At 31.8% G+C, this 20,045-nt stretch overlaps 1 protein-coding gene across 5 annotated transcripts in view; it reads right to left on the minus strand.

Annotated features, from left to right (window-relative positions):
- LOC105217408 (uncharacterized) overlaps positions 1 to 19,616 on the minus strand; it is a 44,416-nt gene extending 24,800 nt beyond the window's left edge. For 4 of the 5 annotated variants that reach the window (XM_054227892.1, XM_054227891.1, XM_054227893.1 and 1 more), the window contains exon 1: positions 19,467 to 19,616. In XM_054227892.1, the coding sequence (XP_054083867.1) occupies positions 19,467 to 19,487 (21 nt within the window). In that variant the 5' untranslated portion in view covers positions 19,488 to 19,616. Of the gene's footprint in view, positions 1 to 16,845 lie in introns of all 5 variants that reach the window. The other variant, XM_054227895.1, reaches the window with a different exon arrangement.
- Positions 19,617 to 20,045: the final 429 nt, after the last annotated feature.

A 20,045-nucleotide genomic window follows, 5' to 3' on the forward strand; every position in this document is an offset into this window, starting at 1 on the left:
GTACATACTTTCATAAAAAATATGTTTATATTTTTATACTAAATACATTTCGTATAATACTAAAATAAACTACATATTTCATAACTCTAAACTTGCAGATACATTCAGCGTCAAAATAAATTGTACAACACTTTTTTCCTATATTTAATACTAACCAAGAATGATAGAAGACAAGATTACGACAGACTGAAGCGTTCACGACCCACGAATGGGAATAGGCAACAGAAGAATTGTCAAATGGAAAACGGAAATGTGAAACATAGTGAACCAAATTGAATAATGTGCAGATAAAATATCACAATGAACGTAATTCTTAAAATCTTCATTTATAAAATTATCCAATATAATAATGCATAAAAAGTTAGATATTTCCATTGTCTAATCTGGATTACTTATTTTGTAAAACTCTTAGAATATTTTAATTTGTTCCGTTGATTTCAATAAATACGTCATTTAACGTTCTTATCTTATTTTTTAATAATAATTATGTTTTTTCCAAAGCGTTTTAAAGGCGAATCAAAATAAATTTGAACGAAATGTCTCAAATCTGTCAGCCCTGAAGTTCTTGGTTTGTTTCTGATAGTTAAACCGATAAAATTGGTTTCCATGACACCTAAAACCAATACAAATTCTGAACCGAACATCAAACCAATAATATCAGAATTCATGACACGAACCAGAATTTTTTGTCGGTTTGAATTCTGATTCCGACAACTGTCAGATTCCACAACAACCCTGATTATCAGGATTTTCATCAAATTCTAAAACTGAAACAATAGGTGTATGGTAACTAAAGTATGAAATGAACAATTTAGATTTAAATCTATTTATATATCTTGTGAATACTGCATCAATAGTAGTTTTGTATTTTGTTGTGCTAAGATTGCGATCATTGGACATCGTTAAATCAAATTCTTCATATAAAAATTCAGTTAATGATTGATTTTTGACATCTGCAAAGCTTATGTTGAAATTTCCACTCAAAATCATAGGATAATGATCAAACCTTGTATTTATTAATTTTCATCATAAATAGTGCGGAAGCAGCTTTAAAATAAATGAATAAATTGAATAGAGTTAATTTTCCTAATTTCCCAAAATTTCGAGATTTTCTGTAATTTTGTAAAAATTTATCAACTTCAAACTTTAAATGCAGCGCCTTTTTAAACGCTAGCGCCAAACTTGTATTCTTGTAATGTAACTGTTGGTAAAACAGGAAGTTGTCTCCCTAGCCGAAGAAAGAGACAGCTGATATATACCTATGCGTATACTAATAGTATTGTACACTATTGTAAACATATATGTACCCCACGTGTTTCTCATTTTTTAGATAATTTTATTTAATAACGTGTTGCATTTGTGTATGTACGAGTCATGTACGTAACAAAATTTACCAAATAAAATAATAATTTACTTACGTGATGACGAGCAGCAGTTGTAATAATGTATACAAAATATAGTAACACTATAGTATACAAAAGCACTACAGCAATGTTTTTATTAATTCTATTAACACTTTAGATTTGTTTTTTTTTTTTTTTTAACATAATACCATAGCAGCAACACAAGTCAAATTAAATATTTAAATAAATAAATTTTCCGTTTAATATTCATTTATAAAATAAATATAAAAAACTCTCAATCTCGTCTGTCGCGAGGGCACGAACGAATGCCCATGCAAAGAGCCCGTATAGTATACATATCGAGCCTTTACCGTTTTAGCGTAAGCGACAAAAACCAAACTTTACAGGATAAGGTTTTTTTTAAATACTTTTAACCATTAATGAGGTAGTAATTTAAAATTTCTCATACATTAATGCTTTTCAGACATTTACATACAGTCAGCGTCATATTTCATCGTACGGTACTCTAAAATGAAAATTTCCATTTTTAATCCACTCAAATGGAAAAACTTCTTCTATAGATAAAAGAAAACTTGGGAATAGTATAATTTATATGGAAATTGATTGAATATATTTCAAAATAAAAATGATAAATTAAAAAAAGCTTAAATTGAACAAATTTTTTGCGTCATATTTTATCGTACGTTACACATTTATGTAATCAATATCTTTACTATTATGTTATACGCGATACATTTGTTTAGAAACTTAAAATATAGTAGTTTGTGGGTCTTTCATTCTATTTAGCATCGAAGATATGAGTGTAGCTGTAAAAGTAGTCGGTATTTTGTTCCACTCTTCTATTAAGCCCTTTTTTGAAGTGACACATACGAAATTGTATGTTTTTAAAAATTATTTTTCATGTAATCGTTTAAGTATTCAATGGGATTGAGGTTCAGGCCTTGTGGAGAGGTGCGAAGCTGTTTCGCGTATTATATAGCATCCATTCGCGAACCAAATATGCAGTATGCTTTGGGTCGTTGAGTTGTTTTAAAACATAAGCATCAGTTAAGCCCATTTTTTTCAACTGACTGCTTTAAATTTTGCTTCAAAATTTCTAATATTTGTCATTGTCAATTTTTCTTCTAATAAAGATCAGCTTTCCAACTCCAGAAACTGTTATACATCCCCTAAGAATCAAGTTTCTTAAACCATATTTAACAGTACTTCGCAAATTTTTAATAAGAAGCGTTGTGTCCTGTTTTCACTAAACTTTTTATGGTCCATCATCGCCGAAAAGATTAAATATGCTTTCGTCTATGAAAGCACTGTCTGTCAAATGTCAACACCCTTCTTCAAGTGCTGATTTGCGAAAGTTATACATTTTCGACTGTTCGATTCAGATATAGACGGTGCTCATCGCGCTGTTGGTGATGATAATTTGAAGATAACCATTACGCCAAAATGTTTTCTGAATTGTATACTTGCTCAACCATATTTCCGAAGCTTTTTCCACTTCACTACATATTTCTGAACAGCTCACACGGCCATTTCTTCGTGTCATATCCCTAATTATGTCCTTCATTAAGTGTTCGCGCGCCCCTCGATCCATTTTTTTATTCTCTATTATATTTTTTATAAACAAATCTAGTATGTGCTGTATTGTAAACTTATATTTAGAGGTAGTTTTATCAATTTCTCTCATTGATTTAGCTTCTTTTCGTTATTATATCACAATTTCTCTAAAATCTGAGGAAGTTTCATATCTTTTCTCCATTATTGTCAAAATAGGAAATAACCACTGGTCCACTTCACAGCACGTGATAAACTGATTCCACTTCTATGTAGAAGCTATTTTATTTTAAAATGATAACAAAAAGCTCTTAAAAGTAAGGATAAACAATGCCGTACGATGAAATATGACGCACCAACTTTGAACATTAGGCCAATTTTTGAAATTTTACATTTAGTTTGCAAATAATTTTTATAACTGGAATATGAAATATATTTTGTTTCTTATTTTGATCAGTTCATAGAAGAACTTTTTTCATTTAAATGGATTTAAAACGGAAAATTTGATTTTAGAGTGCCGTACGATGAAATATGACGCTGACTATATATAATTGAATGATAAACATCAACAGGGATAGGTCCGTTACGTCTTAAATTACTGGTTTCTATAAAAAACTAATTTTCGAAAAAATTGTCGCTTACGATAATTTGGCGGTATTGGCTCGATATATTACAAGAATGATACGACATGTGTTTACAGTTAGCTTTTTTGGGTTTTAAGTTCGTGTTGAGTGACAACTTTCACGACCCCGAACACGCGAGCAAAACAAATTACACGGTGGTACGGAACAATAAAACCAAAACAAATAGCTGAAGTCAAGGCTAGTGCTTTTCAAACCAACAAAAAAGTTGGCAAAATGGCGAACTTTTTGTAACAAAACATATAATTTTAATTATAAATATGCATTATTATATTGGATCATTTTATAAATGAAGATTTTAAGAATTACGTTCATTGTGATATTTTATCTGCACATTATTCAATTTGGTTCACTATGTTTCACATTTCCGTTTTCCATTTGACAATTATTCTGTTGCCTATTCCCATTCGTGGGTCGTGAACGCTTCAGCCTGTCGTAATCTTGTCTTCTATCATTCTTGCATATATTATAAGAATACACGCGGAGTATTGTGCTGAACACATAGAAGACGACAAGCGACGAGCAACATCTGTCAAATATTAAAATACACCCGTTCTTATGGGCACAGATTTTTTGACAACAGCACGACTACACGACAACAGGCTTGTAGTTGTCGTTGTCGCTAAATTAAAAAATGTTTATAATTTTGGCGACGACAATGGGCAGCTGTAGAGTTGCCACTAATATGCGAAATGTAAAAGTATTAAAAGTTATAACAAATATGACGTTATTTCGCCAGCAGTAACGTAAAATAGCTTTGATATATCATTTATAATAACCATCGATTATTTAAAACAAATAAATCGCCAATTTTTACATTTTTTGCACAAATAATTTCACTTTAAACTAAATATGTAAATTTTATTGAAGTGAAAGATTTTAGTACGGCAACAATGAAATTGCTGTCGCTGTCGTTTTCAAAATGTTCAAGACGCTGGCTTCAACGCGACATTTGTGATCAGCCGTCGCTACGTCGTGTCGTGTCGTCGTCTTTGTGTTCGGCACTTATATCTGTGTAAAATCTCATCTGTCGCGAGAACGGTTGAAAATGCTCACCTACAAAAGTGCCCAACGCGCCATAAGTAGTTTTCACTTCAAAAAGAAGATTGGGACGCGAAAACTTAATGAGAGAAATGAACGGGCTGTTGTGGATATGGTACGAAAAAATGCTCGAGTGAGCAGTTCAGAAATATGCAGTGAAATAGAAAGAGCTTCGGAAAAATGTGTGAGCAAGTCTACAATTCAGAGAACATTACGACGTAACGGATATTATTCACGAACAGCGCGTCGAAAACCCTTATATCAGAAACAAACAGACAAAATTTTCACAAATAAGTACTTAAAGAAGTGACAGCCGAAAACAAATTCAATATTTTCGGATATGATGGAGCTTCAAAAGTTTGGAGAAAACCGGGCACAGCACTTCAAAGTAAGAATTTGCGATGTACTGTTAACCCTTTCATGTCAGAATTAAAATGGGCGGAGCTAACATTTTTTTTAGGACAGATATATATTAGTCTTAACTCAAATACGAAGTGATAAAAATTTCAAAGTCCTATGTATCCTGGTTCATCAGTTACAGGATGTTGCTTATAGGCACAAATTAGATTATTATAAAAAAACTAAACACTTTTTTCGTGAAAATGTTTTTTTAAATAACTCTCTTATCTTTACTTATTTATATAGTTCATTTTGTTTTAAAATAAAACAATTTTTTTTATGTTTTTGAGCACTTTTTGTATAAACACTTCAGTATAACTTTTTCGCGAAACCGATTTTGACAATTCCACTCTGCGGAGAAGGCCTACTGAATGAATACGTGCACAGCTCATTACAAAAAATGTAACTGTAAGCTTGCACAACACATAAGTCTACATAATTGAAAAAACCGCTGGTCAAAAATATTTAAATAACGAGAGTTAGAAGCCGATAAGTACAATGTTGCCTATAGGCAACATTTGGCATGAAAGGGTTAAACATGGTGGAGGCAGCGTGATGGTTTGGGGGTGTATGGCGGCTTCTGGAGTAGCAAAGGTGTTTATTAACGGAAAAAATGGGCAAGGTACAATATTTGAAAATTTTTAAGCAAAATTTGAAACATTCAGATGAAAAATTGCGTTTACCAGATAATTATAACTTTCAACAAGACAACGACCCAAAGCATACTGCATATTTGGTTCACGAATGGCTGCTGTACAATACGCGAAAACAGCTTCACGCTCCCCACAAAGCCCGGACCTCAACCCGATTGAACACGTGTCGGATTATTTGAAAAAGAAACTTCAAAAACTTAAAATTTTACTCAGTGATCACTTATAAGAGGCCTTAATAGAAGAGTGGAACAAAATACCCACTACATTTACAGGAAAACTCATCGCTTCGATGCCAAATAGAATGCAAGAGGTAGTAACTCTAAAAGGTGGACCCACAAGATACTAGATTTTAAATTTCAAAACAAATTTTTCGTGTATAATATAATAATAATAGATTTTATTACATAATTGTGTAGAGTACCATGAAATATGACGCAAAAATTTTGTCCATTTTATGGTTTTTTAATATCTAATTTTTATTTTGAAATATATTCAATCAATTTGCATATGAATTATTTTTTTACATGCTTTATTTTATTTATGGAAGAACTTTTTCATTTGAGTGGCTTGAAAACTGAAAAACTGATTTTAGGGTGCGTACGATGAAATATGACGCTGACTGTATATATAACCCCATATCTAACTCTTTTATTTCTGGGTGACACAAACAACCATTATGTGAACAAAACTATATCACTCTCTTTAGCAACTTTGTTGCGAGAGTATAATTAGAAGATACTGTGAGCGTCAAAAATAAGTAAACACCAATTTTACTTATGTTCAAGTCTTTATTACAACGAAGTCTTTGGATAAAAACAAAAAAATTTTTTAGAGAATTCAAGGCTTATATTATAAGAGTTTAACTCAGTACTAATAGTAAACAAAAACAAAACACAGAAAAAAAAATTCATCTAAACTAAAAATACTCTATTTCTTTCGCGTCAAAAAAAAGTAAACAGTGGCAGCAAAGCTTGCTTTTTTTACTTCTTATTCCGGGAATCACCAGATTTTCTTTGGAAATTGTTACTAGTCAAGCATGAGAGTGTAGTAAAGAGTATTTGAATACATTTTTACAGTTTTTTTTGGAACTAAGTCGTGAAATCATCAATATTTGCAATGGGTAAGCAAACAACCACTGAAACGAGAAAAATCATATTAGATTTAAATAAAAAAGGTGAATCTTTGCGAAAAATTGGAGAAATAGTTGAAAGAAACCACTGCACAATAAAAAAATTATTGATAAATATGCTAAACATAAAATTGTGGAAGATTTAACGCGGCCCGGCCGACCCAAACGTCTTACTGACACTGAAGCCCGATCAATAGTACGAGAAGTAAAAGCTAATCCTGTTTCAAGCGCTGTTCAAATTGCAAAACATATAGCGGAGACATCGGGTAAACCCATAAGTGCCAGTACAATCAGAAGAACACTGCATAAAAGTGGTCTTCATGGTCGAGTACCACGCAAAAAGCCTTACATATCAAAGACGAATCAACAAAAGCGTTTGGAATTCGCAAAAAAATATATAAATGAACCTGTAAACTTCTGGAACAACATTTTGTATACGGACGAAAGCAAATTCGAAATATTTGAATCGAAAAAACTTCCTAAAATTTGGAGATAAAAAATAAAGCCTTTGATGATAAGTGTGTTACTAACACTGTAAAGCATGGTGGAGGATCGGTTATGGTCTGGGGCTGCATGGCAGCATCTGGTGTTGGAAATTTAGTCTTTATTGAATCCACGATGAACAAATTTGATTACCTAAATATTTTGAAAGCTAATGTTGTCCCTAGCATTGAAAAATTGGGACTTTCAAGGAACTGGATCTTTCAACAAGACAATGATCCTAAACACAAGTCCAAAATTGTTAGTGAGTGGCTGTTATATCGAACACCAAAAACTCTGGATCACCCTCCACAGTCCCCAGACCTTAATCCCATTGAGCATCTATGGGAACACCTTGACCGAAAAATCAGAATGAGGACCATTTCTAGCAAGGAGGACCTAAAGAAGGCATTAATGGACGAATGGACTAAAATCTCTTCAGAAGTTACACAAAATCTTGCAGAATCCATGCCTAGAAGATTAAGGGAGGTGTTGAAGTCCAAAGGAAAGCATACTAAATACTAGAACTAATAAAAATTTAGTTTTTGTACATAGATTTTACCTTTTTTGAGCTATGTTTACTTTTTTTTGACGCGAAAGAAATGGAGTATTTTTAGTTTAGGTGAATTTTTTTTTCTGTTTTTTGTTTTTGTTTACTATTAGTACTGAGTTAAACTCTTATAATATAAGCCTTGAATTTCCTAAAAAAATTTTTTGTTTTTATCCAAAGACTTCGTTGTAATAAAGACTTGAACATAAGTAAAATTGGTGTTTACTTATTTTTGACGCTCACAGTATGTGATTAGGTAACTACTTAAAATTGGTCAAGTGCGACATGTAAGTGTGGAATTTAAAAATTTAAAATTATTTTTTGTCTTATAAAAATGATTTAAGTATGTAACTAGATACTTTATTTATGCATTAAAATGCTTTCATTAGAATCGAGTTTTTTGCAAGGAGCCGTCGATGGAGTCGATGCAATTACAAAGGGGAAAGTCTGGCAGATAACGAAATCAAAACAAAATTTTTTAGCCGATTCACTTTCATTTTACCAATGTGCAAAACATAGTATAACTAGGCTTAAAATGAATGTTAACAGGTCAGATTGAAAATCATTCACTATTAGGTGCAGTGAACCAAAAAAACTTGTACAGGGAAATGTTTTGACTTTGAAGTGACTTATCTCTTAAGCTAATTAAGATATTGACATGCGTCCAAAAGTGAGATAAATGTGTTTTATTGGTTATTTGAGTGTAAAATTAAGTTTTCTCCAAAAAATTAAAAAAATTAAAATTACTCCGATTTTGGAATCTAAAAAAAAAACTTGTACACTCACGTTTATAACATTTTAAATACAGTTATTTACTAAGTACCGTTATTTTTGTCAGCTATTTATTGCGTATCGTCAAACTGCGTGTTTTGGTATGCTAATTTCATTTGAACGTTTTTAGTTTTTGAAGAAGAAAAGGTCAATAATTTTTGAAAACGACAAAAGTACTCCTGAAATCAGAGAGCAGCTTCGGGTATGTTCGAGTGTGTTCAATCACACTAGCTTAAATTCGGTACGAGTGTGTCGTAACACTCTTCAAACACGTGTTCGATCGAGTTTAGAACCCGAAGCGAAAATAACGCAAACGAACAATCAAGACGGTCCTATCTTCGAGTGCAAGCAGCAAACTCGGATTTTATGTATATTATATTTTCGGGTGTGTCGTGCACGTGTTGATTGTGATCGACACACTCGAGTGGCACTCGAAGACCAAAAAATAATAGATAAACATATGTATGTATGTTGGCGTCGGGATGACGCGTTCTGTCTTAGTTTTTTTGGTTGAATAATTTGAATATTAGACGTACATAGTACATATTATAAAAGAATAATTCAATTTAAGAATAGAATTCACTCAAAACTTATTTTATTTATTAATTCATAAATCATAAATAAAAAGCATTTCATTGCACTTAAATATTTTAATTTTTTTTAAATCACAAATTTCAGGTGTAGACCAGATAAGGTGTTTGTGCCATTGGAAATGTTCTCACAACCCGAATTTTCTATCGTTGTCATTATGAATTATAAAAAGTAAACAAAACAAACAAAACCAATAATCGTTGACAATCACTACGCAATAATAGCATGACTGCCAATTACATACATACATATTCTGAAATTTTGTGCACACTCGTGTGTGACTCGATCACATTCAATACGATCGGGTTAGAGTTCCAGCTCGTTCACAAACGAGTGTCAACTCGGCACTCTGTTAAAATAAGCATATATGCTTGTGTTTCGAGTGTCGCGAAAGGCTCGTTCGTTTTGAACATGTCTCCAAGCGATCAATACGTGTATTCATACCGAAAAGTTTGATCAAACAAAATCAGAGTGGACATTCGAGTGTGCACGAAAATGATATACCCGTTGCAGCTCTCTGATATGTATGTATATTCATATGTGTAAATATATACATATGTTCATATAGCTATCTTCACAAATTCTATAGAATTCTATACTTTTCTCTCTTTTCCCCTTTCATTTCTCGGTATAATCTTCTCTCCTTCTTTCTTTAAACAATGTTTTCTTTAAACAATTCCAGATTAAAATATCTATTTTATTATGAAGAATTTAATTTCATACAAGTGCCGACGTATGGTTAGAGTCTCTGTCCTTTTAAAACTTCCACTTTAGAGGCAACTTTCATTGTGCAAAAGGGCGCATAACTTCCTAATTTGAATATACGGACGTAAATAAATTAGTCCACCTTTTATTTTAACTACTACGGTTTATCCACACAGGAGCAGAAGAATTAGAAATTTTTGCAGTATATTTAACGTTAAATGTTGGATTTTTTAACCTATTACCAATGTTTAGCATCACTTCCAACCAAATTCACTTTAATTCTATCAACAGCGGCGCTTTACCAGCCGTTCTTCCATAACGGCTATTTAAAACCATACATCTTAAGTGCCTTGGAGACGATCAAATAATTGCGTCAAACACTTTAAGTGTGTTGGTGTCGTCGGCTCTCGTCGGCTACACGTACGCTACACCGACCTGTTGTCGGCTCTGTTTGATGAAAATCAAAAATTTTTGATATTTCTATTTGACGGACGATAATTTGATCGTCTCCACTCATGTTTGACAAGCATGAGCTCATTTGCAGGGAAGATTTCAAGCTGAGAGGGCATAGATATGTGAAGTAAAGCGAAGCGGAAAAAATAAAATAAAATAAAAATAAAATAAAATAAAATAAAATAAAAAAATAAAATAAAAAAAAAATAAAATAAAATAAAAAATAAATAATAAAATAAAATAAAAAAAAATATAATAAAATAAAAAATAAAATAAAATAAATAAATTAAATTAAATAAAAATAAAATAAAAAAATAAATAAAATAAAATAAAAAAAAATAAAATAAAAAAATTAAATAAAATAAAATAAAATAAAATAATATAAAACAATATAAAATAAAATAAAATAAAATAAACAAAAAAATAAAATAAAATAAATAAATTAAATTAAATTAAATTAAATTAACTTAAATTAAATTAAATTAAATTAAATAAAATTAAAAAAATAAAATAAATAAATAAAATAAAATAAAATAAATAAAATAAATAAATAAAATAAAATAAAATAAAATAATAAAATAAATTAAAATAATAAAATAAAATAAAGTAAACTCAAATATAATAAAATAAACTAAATAATATAAAATAATACAAAAATTGAGAATTTTTTTTTCATAAGAATTGCAGCACATGCCAATAATAGATCATCATCATCCGACGATGACATGATGACCGTTCGTTACGAGCTCAAAACTAAACTGATGTTTGACGTGTTAATTTGAACGTTTGCGGGCAACACATGATTGAACATCACTAACACATATGTGTTGTTTGACGCAATTATTTGATCGTCTCCAAGGCACTTTACAACTGTCCAAACACAAATTTGAACTCCTATCTCCCCCATTATTGCAACAGCTGACTTAAATAGATCCCGCAACGCTACAATTCTGATGAAATTATGATCTGTGCTTCTAGTTTTGCGAGGTCTACACCTTTGGTAATGAATTTTTTTTTTTTGGTAAAATGGCTTGGTGTATACCATTTTTTTGTGGAAAATCTTCTAATAAGTTTTGCAATTTTCCAAATACTTCCGCTAAGTATTGCATCGTCCAATCCATTTTTTTCTTTATAAGAGGAAGTATTTACAGTTAATCCGTTAAATTTGTCTTCGTTCATCTCTATTAATGATAAGCAATACAAAAATCAAAAATATTTTTCGCAATATAGCCTAAACAACCGATTTGATCATCTGTTCTTATTTTATTGTCCACCTGCAAAAGCTTCATATTGGCAATAGTCGGGGAGTTCTCTAAAACCGATTTAGCTGTGGAGTTGGAAAACATATTTCCATTTGTGCATGACATGCCTCTTTATATTCAAACAAAAAGGTTTAACAGAAATGATGCCCTTAAAAATAATTTTTTATCGAATATTTCTGGGAAGTATTCTTATTTTTTTGTCCGACACTGCAAATGTGTTTATGTGATTGTTTTTGTATGTATGTTGGCCTCTTCAATATATTTGAACATTTGAACAGACATATTTAAGTGGGTTGTATGTATTCTTACATACATACATATATGGGTGATTCTACGATAAGAGGTAACTTGTGCGGTTCTTAAAGTTTTTGTACTTTATGTTGCTATTTTTTTAAAGGAATCACATCATATTAATGCAGTGTATTAAATAACATTATAATTTACTGCATAATTAAAACAATTTTTTCCGAAATTCCTTACAAAATCTAAAAAGTATTTCCCCTGGCTTGTCCCCTTGCTACTTTTTATGTAACTTTCGGACAATACATATATTTTTTTTATGAGATGCTAAACCTAAACTTATCGGACAAACAATCGGAAGTAAAATAATTGAAATTAAGTATGGTTAAATAAAAAACAAAATTATTTTGTTTATTTCATATAATTTTTAAAATTAACTTTTGTCCCGATTTTTTGATGTATCTACCCTGCCAAATTTTGTTCTGTTGATACGACATAAATTCAAAGACGGTCGCATTGAAACAAGTGCTCAAGACCATATATCTACTTGAAGTTAATAATACTAATCGCGAAATCCGGTTGAGCGCTGTAGTTTTTTAGTTATTGCCCGAACGTGCGGTGTACTGGATTCGAAAACTAATTTTGTCGCTCCCCTGGCAATTCATATAACATATACTATTCATTTAATTTATTTGCCTTTATTGTCCTAAATTACTGAATAATTAAAGAGATAATTAGAGTGAAATAAATAATTAACCTAAAAAATAATTCAGTCAGTTTTTCATGAAAACGTCTCTCCCCTGCCGTATTTGCCCTGGCAAAATAACTGCCTACTGGCTTGGTATAACCAATTGGCGCCAAACTGCCAGAAGGAGGGATACCCGGACCAGAAGTCGCGAGCTGCTTGAGTCTTGATACTTTCGTGCGTGAGCTTCTGGCATGACCCCCACCTCCAGCCATCACCAGCATCAACAAAACCAAAAATATTAGCCTCGCAATCCAACGTAGAATCGCTCTTACCAACAGATGCTAGTTTGGACTGAGTGGACATTTAAATGTTAAAGTCCTCTCTCGATGAACCAAAACCAAACTCTATAAGTCATCCCCGTTCTGCTTTATGGTGCAGAAGCTTGGACGATGTCAACATCCTATGAGACGGCATTAGGAGTTTTCGAGAAAAAGGATTTGTGGAAGATTTATGGTCCTTTGAACATTGGCAAAAGCGAATACCGCAGATGATGGAACGATGAGCTATACGACTACACAGACATAGTTCAGCGAAAAAAAAGACAGGGGCTACGTTAGCTAGGTCATGTTGTTCGAATGACGAAAGCGCTTCAGCTTGGAAAGTGTTCGATGCATTACCCGGTAAGCCCTCCATTCCGTTGGAAAAAACCAGGTAAAAAGTGACCTGGTTTCTATTGGTATTTCCAATTGGCGCCAAACAGCAAAAAGGAGAGATGACTAGCGCTCTCAAATAGATTCGCCTATAATCGCATAAGCGGTGACTACGCCAAATATGTATATATATATGTATGTATATATAAATAAGATCAAGTAGGCCAGACTCTCCCCATGCCAAATCTTATTTTGAAAGTGCAGAGGATATATTACTTTAGATTTTATATTTAATATTTGTTTCGTTTATTTAGGATAAAGAGTGAATTTATTTTTTGTTATTTTAATTTTAGGATTTATTCATCTAGGAAAGAGAGTACCTTTAATGTGTAATACTATTTTAAATTAATTTTTTGCTTTGCGTAAAATAATTATCTACCATAAACTTTACGTCTCTCCCCTGGCCGATGTATTTACCCTGGTAGTCGAAAAAGTAATAAAATATGTATTAAATGACTTGCCCTTACGTTAAAAGATAAATAAAAGAGACAAAAATCATAATAGAGAGTTTTCATGAAAAAAATCCAATGTTTTGCTTTGGCCGTATTCTCTACGCAACTGAAACCTCTTATCGTAGAATCACCCATATCTTATCTTATTTAATATTCTTTATTTGTAGAATAATAAAAAAACTAAATATATTGAAGCGTACTGAAAATATCAACGCATATGTTCATTTTTGAACAGCATTTAAGTGGTGGTGCTAGTTACGGTGTAAATTTTATAAAAATTCGTCTCGAACGAGGATACTTCCGTATTTAGTTTGTTTGCTGATTTCCATTGTCTATTCTATAAAGGATATCATACTATTATAAAAATTAAATATTTTTGAATAAATTTGTTTGGATTGCATAATATAAGCTGTGACTGTAAATTTGGCAATGTTTTTGTTTTTAGAAGTTAATTTGTGCAACAATACACAACAAAAATAATTTTCTTTTATAAAGCACACTTTTGTATCTTTTGTGTTAAAATTGTATCGATATAAGTTTTGGAAACAAGCTGTAAGCCACTTTATATGAATGTAAATATTATTAAAATTAAAAAGTAAACATTTCTTCCTCACAACATTGTTTGCCACCTACACACACACTAAATCCGAATATTTGTTTGAAGTACTGTATGTGTTCAGTAAGCTTAAAGAGAGGTAACTTGAAACACAGGTACAAATAACCCACAGAAGATCGCCCACTTTTAAACCATAACATTACCTTGTGACGTTTGCACTGTCACATATCGTTTCGCAATCAGTGACCCCGAAAACTCCCGTGTAGCGATAAGGCAGACATAGTAAGACCTCCAGGTCATGACAAAGATTTTTTGTTATTATCAAAATTAGAATCGTATTAACGTTGGTCTCAGATCTTTTCTCCCACAATTTGTTTTATATCCTAAATATATATATTAAAATGATCCTAACGGAAATAATTACACATATTCATCATATTGATATCAAGTGTAAAAAGTGTATATACTAAATAAGTTGTGACGTCGTTTCACTCAATATTTAGTTATTGTTGTAAATATTATGCCTAAGAAAAAATATTTTGACCGTTTTTCTTTGTGTTTGTAATTCAAAATAATGTATCTTTAAATATGGATTTCTTAATTTAAATGTTGCATTCTTCTTAATAAATGGGCACACGAAATAAGCTGTGAGTCCTGTAGGTTTACAATGTGGAATAATACCATTATGGAACAATCAGCAGCATTAACAACATTTTTTCACCTTTTGTCTTCTGCTGCATGTTGTCCCACTGCGAAGACAGCTACTCGGTACTTACTTTTCCACTTTGAATGTTTTATTGTAAACAAGCATAACAGCTTGTTGTATCACACTTCTGATTTATTTTCACTCTAATAATAGAATATCGATATTGATGGATTATACATATGTAAATTAAATATATACAACGCCTTTAATTACATTAATAATATTAAAACAGTCCGAATAATATATTGTACAACAATAATCAAATAAGAAATTCCATAAATTTTGAAACAAAAATGTCCAGCCTATTTACTAATAAAACATTAATAATATTAAAACAGTCCGAATAATATATTGTACAACAATAATCAAATAAGAAATTCCATAAATTTTGAAACAAAAATTTTCACTCTATTTACTAATAAAATCAGACAGATTTCGCCAGCGTTCTTTGAAAAATATGTTTCGTTCAGGTTAGTTATTATTTTGTGGTAATGAATGCAAGTGACTTATGAATTAATGACGAATTGAAAAATCAGCTAATTTGTCAATTAGTTCTCGGAGGTTATCACCGTATTTATATGACAATAGTTAATTTGATATTCGTTGAAAAATTAAAAAACCGTTAATAAAAAAAATTATGTTTTCGACGCAGACAGATATTCGTAATTACAGAAACGCTAATAGTAATAAAAAAAAACAATTACTGATGTACTTCTGCCACCACAAGAAGCATATGTACGGTGATGCACTTCCGCTTGGGTATTAAATCTGAACACAGAGACTAGAGACAGCGACTGGATCAGTCTCTGTCTGATGATATTGTACACAGACTCTCTCCCCTTTCTTAAATGCTCAACCGCTTTAGGGTGCCTGCAGAGTGGACACTGAAAGCCGAGCCTAGCGTTTCGATAAACGCTAAAACGTAGAGTGGATGCAGGAATAAGCTTTGAATTCCAAGAGTAATTTGTTATTACACATCCATATTTTCTATTTAATCTTTTGATATTTGTATGCAGATTTAAGACGATGGCACGATTCCGATTACTTTGGCGGTCGGGGTTTGACAACTCCCGATCGGTATAAATGGGGTATCGGGTGAAAGAGGAGGCTCTCCAGAGCAGGAATATATAAAAATATTATTGATCTAAGTTATAGTTTTTAAAATAATCGTCTTTAAAAGTTCAATTTTTTATATAAGTAAGACATGGTATTGTCACAATGGGCCTCCAAAAGGCCTAGGTGCGTCGTTTTGACAACCACCACATAACCTAAGACATGGTATTTCACACTCTTTAACGCAATTTTTTCACATTTTTCACTTCACATATTGAAAATTACACTATTCACATTCAATTTAATTCAAACTCTAAATTTATTTAAAGTTTTTAAGCAAAAATTACTTCTTTTGAAAATCACTTAACTCAATTTACAATTAAGTGGAAACCGATCAGCTTCCAATCTGCGCTGCTGGTGCGATTTCATATAAAGGTGTATGCAAGTTAACTACAGCCTTCACAGAACAACTTTACCATAACTGTAAACAAAATTGAATCTTAACACTTTGTAATTATGCAGTCTCCATTCTGAATAATCTATTCTGAACGGAAAATATATCGAATTCTTAAATAAGCAAAAACATTAATAAAGATATGTATTAAAAAAGACTCTCACAAGAAGGCAAAGTAAAAAAAAAATATATAAACAAAACACTCAACGTTCTGCCAGAATATACTGAATAAGCTAATATTGCAATTGACACTTTCTTTGTTCTGAATTCAGATCCATTATGAAATTACTTTAAGTAAATAATAAGTAAATGTATAAATAGTAGTAAATTAAAAAAATAATTAATTTATCATTGGCAATCAGACAATAAATTTTGTCTGAAAGTGACCTCACTTACCCCACAATTAATAAACAACACTAGTAACCCAAATCACTATTTATAAATTCCTTTGGTCTACGCACTGCACAGTACACCTCACTTTCTCAATGCCTATCAGACTACTGTACATTGCATTAACCAAAGGCACTGAAATATGTGGGGACGCATAAATATGTATATGTATAATATATAACTATGTAAAAACATAACAGCATATTTAGAGCCCACATGCCCGTTGGTTTTGTGGAACATATATAATCGCCTTAGCAAAGGGCTACCATATTTTTATCTTTGACACACTAATGCCGGAACTACTTACATGCGTAGAACGCATGTACTGATTTGACAGTTCGAATTCTGCACCTCAATGCAGATCTACATGCCATGTGAAATTTGAATTTCTCTGCGCGCAGTGCTGACAACATTCAAATATTTAATTTTTGTGCAAAGTCTAGCAGCATTGTGAATTGCGCTCAGCTGCTCATTAAAAATAAACAAACGTTCTGTTAATCTACTGCTAGCTAGTGACAATTAGGCAAGTTTCTGCTTTTTTAAACAAATTTTTTATTTATTAATTTTTAAGATGCAAATGATTTAGTGGCCCAAAATAGCACTCAGACATTTCCTTGCAAATTGCTACTATCTTTCAGTTTCTTTACTCTCATGGTACTTCTCTTTCTGATAACCAGCAGATATTAGCAGTAAAGAAACAATCTTTTAGAAACCAAAGATCTGCTTGTCAAAATTTACTGCACATGTATTTTGGCTCGAAAAAATTTTACTGATCTGCATGCAGAATATCTGCACATGTATTTTCGACAAAATTTTAATTTCTCTGCGCAGAGGTAATGCTGGCAACATCAAAATATTTTATTTTTGAGCTATGTCTGGCAACATTCCGAATTGCGCTCAGGTGTTCATTGAAAATAAACAAACGTTCTGTTTCTCTACTGCTAGCTAGTGACTGTTAAGTTAGTTTCTGCTTTTTAAAACCAATATTTTATTGATTAATTTTTAGGATGCAATATGATGTAGTGCCATTTAGCTGTTGATCCACATGCACAATATCTGCCCATGTAATTCCGACATATGTACTTCTTTTGACACGAGCTATGGGCAACTTCTTTTTTGGGGGGTCATTTGGGTTGGTTACCTAGATTCAGGTACTTCTGTCATTCTCTTTCTATTATTTTTTTTTTAAATCTGGCAGTAATTCTTCTATTGTATTGTAATTATTAAAAATGTAACCATAGAAGAATTTGAAAAAGAAAAGGAATGTCGAATTACGTCGCAACGAACTGTTATGAACAAGAACTCAAGCGGATCGCCGAAAATGAGCGAATCGGCGCGATTCCTCTTTCATCGGTTCCAAACCAGTGGTCGGCACAGTTGAGCACAATTGTGCCGACTTTAAATCACACGTACGCTTACGCTCTATCACTGCCTTCCCTAAATAAAAGCGGCAGCGGAAAATGACTGTCAAAAAATTCTCATGCCCATACATTTTGTATGCCGCATACCTAAATACAGCGACGGCGACGCTGAGCAGTTGAAATTTTCTATTTTGACAGAACGTTCCGAAGTAAAGTTGGCTACCAAAAACGAAATTTTTCTGCATAATACAATTTCACAACAAAAATTCAACTACACATTTTGATATTTGACGTAAAGTTGCCGCTTTTATTTAGGGATGGCACATCGACGTTAACGCTGAGCGGTAAAAATCCTTCCGCCAACACTTTTATTCATGGCTATGGAACTTTGCATAAGTGCCCTGCGCGAATAATCGCGCTTGATTAATATTTGTAATTCATGTTTTATGAAAAATGAATTCTCACTGGGGGATGGTACCGATGGATTCGTACTCACAATTCCTGTTCCAAACCCTCCTTTAAATCAGGAGTTGCCAAGCTTAATTGTATTCTTGTTTGAACAAGCACATACACATTTATAACACTGGGCAAAAATGTTCAAATGTGAACTAATCTGTGTGAAAATGTAAACAGTTTTCGTTTATGCATAATTTATTATGGGTAGCCAGTTGTTTACTTCTTTTAACGAATATATTATTATAAGGGAACAAAAAAACTATTGATGAAAACATCGCAATCACATCGCATTGTTTTATCATTCACTTAGTTTGCAATTATGTTGGCAAATGGTTAAAATTATGATTAAATTTTAATGAAACTCAAAAATTCCTGTCCAATAGAAATAGAAAGTCTTGCGGATGTGATCCTTTTCATACTCATGGGGTAAATGTTTATGAGCAATTTTACCACTTGCTGCCTATGCTTGTATTAATTTCTTGCTATGGGGTACTGTTCTAAAATGTGTATGCACATACATATATTTTCACTAAAAGGTTTCACAAAACTGCCGATTTAATGCATAAGCATTTTCTTGCATATTACTCTAGATCAGTTTCTTATTTGTTTATTGTAGTTTGCACAAAATTTGTGGTCATTTACATAATTTTTGTCAATTACTGCGTCACGAACCTGTAAGATTTGTACTTGTATGGGTGTGAATATGTCCAATATGTTTTATATTATTGGCATTGTATTTAGCAAAAAAAATCCTAGTAACTGACGTTTGTATGTTATTCAGAGTTTGTTCGAACGAACGCGTTTACTTACCCGAATATCACTAGGCAACATATTTATTTGATAATATAAGTAACCACATGAATATAAAAGATTAATTTTACTACAAATCAAAACACAAAAGTCATTGGAAGATGAGTGATCTTTACATTTATCGATTAAAATTCTTGCCGATGTGGCCACATATATGTAAAAGTATTTCTGGTTAAAATTGAATTTCTTATTCATTTTAACGAAAGTGCACAACGTCATAAATAGCGATAAGCTTATTATTTGTACTGATTTTGATTTAGTTCAACCATACATATATGCATATATTTTTATATTTACTGGAAAAACATCGAAATAATAAAATGGTTATAAAGAGTATTGTAACGGATTTCCAAAACTGTCGTTTACTCTAAAACTCTGGCAACTACGAATATCGATGTCTAGATAGATCTGGCAAGATATCGATTTCGATTGTCAATTTTAGTTTGTTCTGTTGCCATTTTCGTTACAGTATGGTACCACACATTTCAGAAATTCCTCAATATCTGCAAGAAGTAGCAATTTTTGACAGAACATAATGCAACTCTGACGTAGCAGCACAGAGATAAAAGCAGTGGAAAG

Source organism: Zeugodacus cucurbitae, chromosome 3, assembly GCF_028554725.1.
Source record: "Zeugodacus cucurbitae isolate PBARC_wt_2022May chromosome 3, idZeuCucr1.2, whole genome shotgun sequence".
Classification (NCBI taxonomy): domain Eukaryota; kingdom Metazoa; phylum Arthropoda; class Insecta; order Diptera; family Tephritidae; genus Zeugodacus; species Zeugodacus cucurbitae.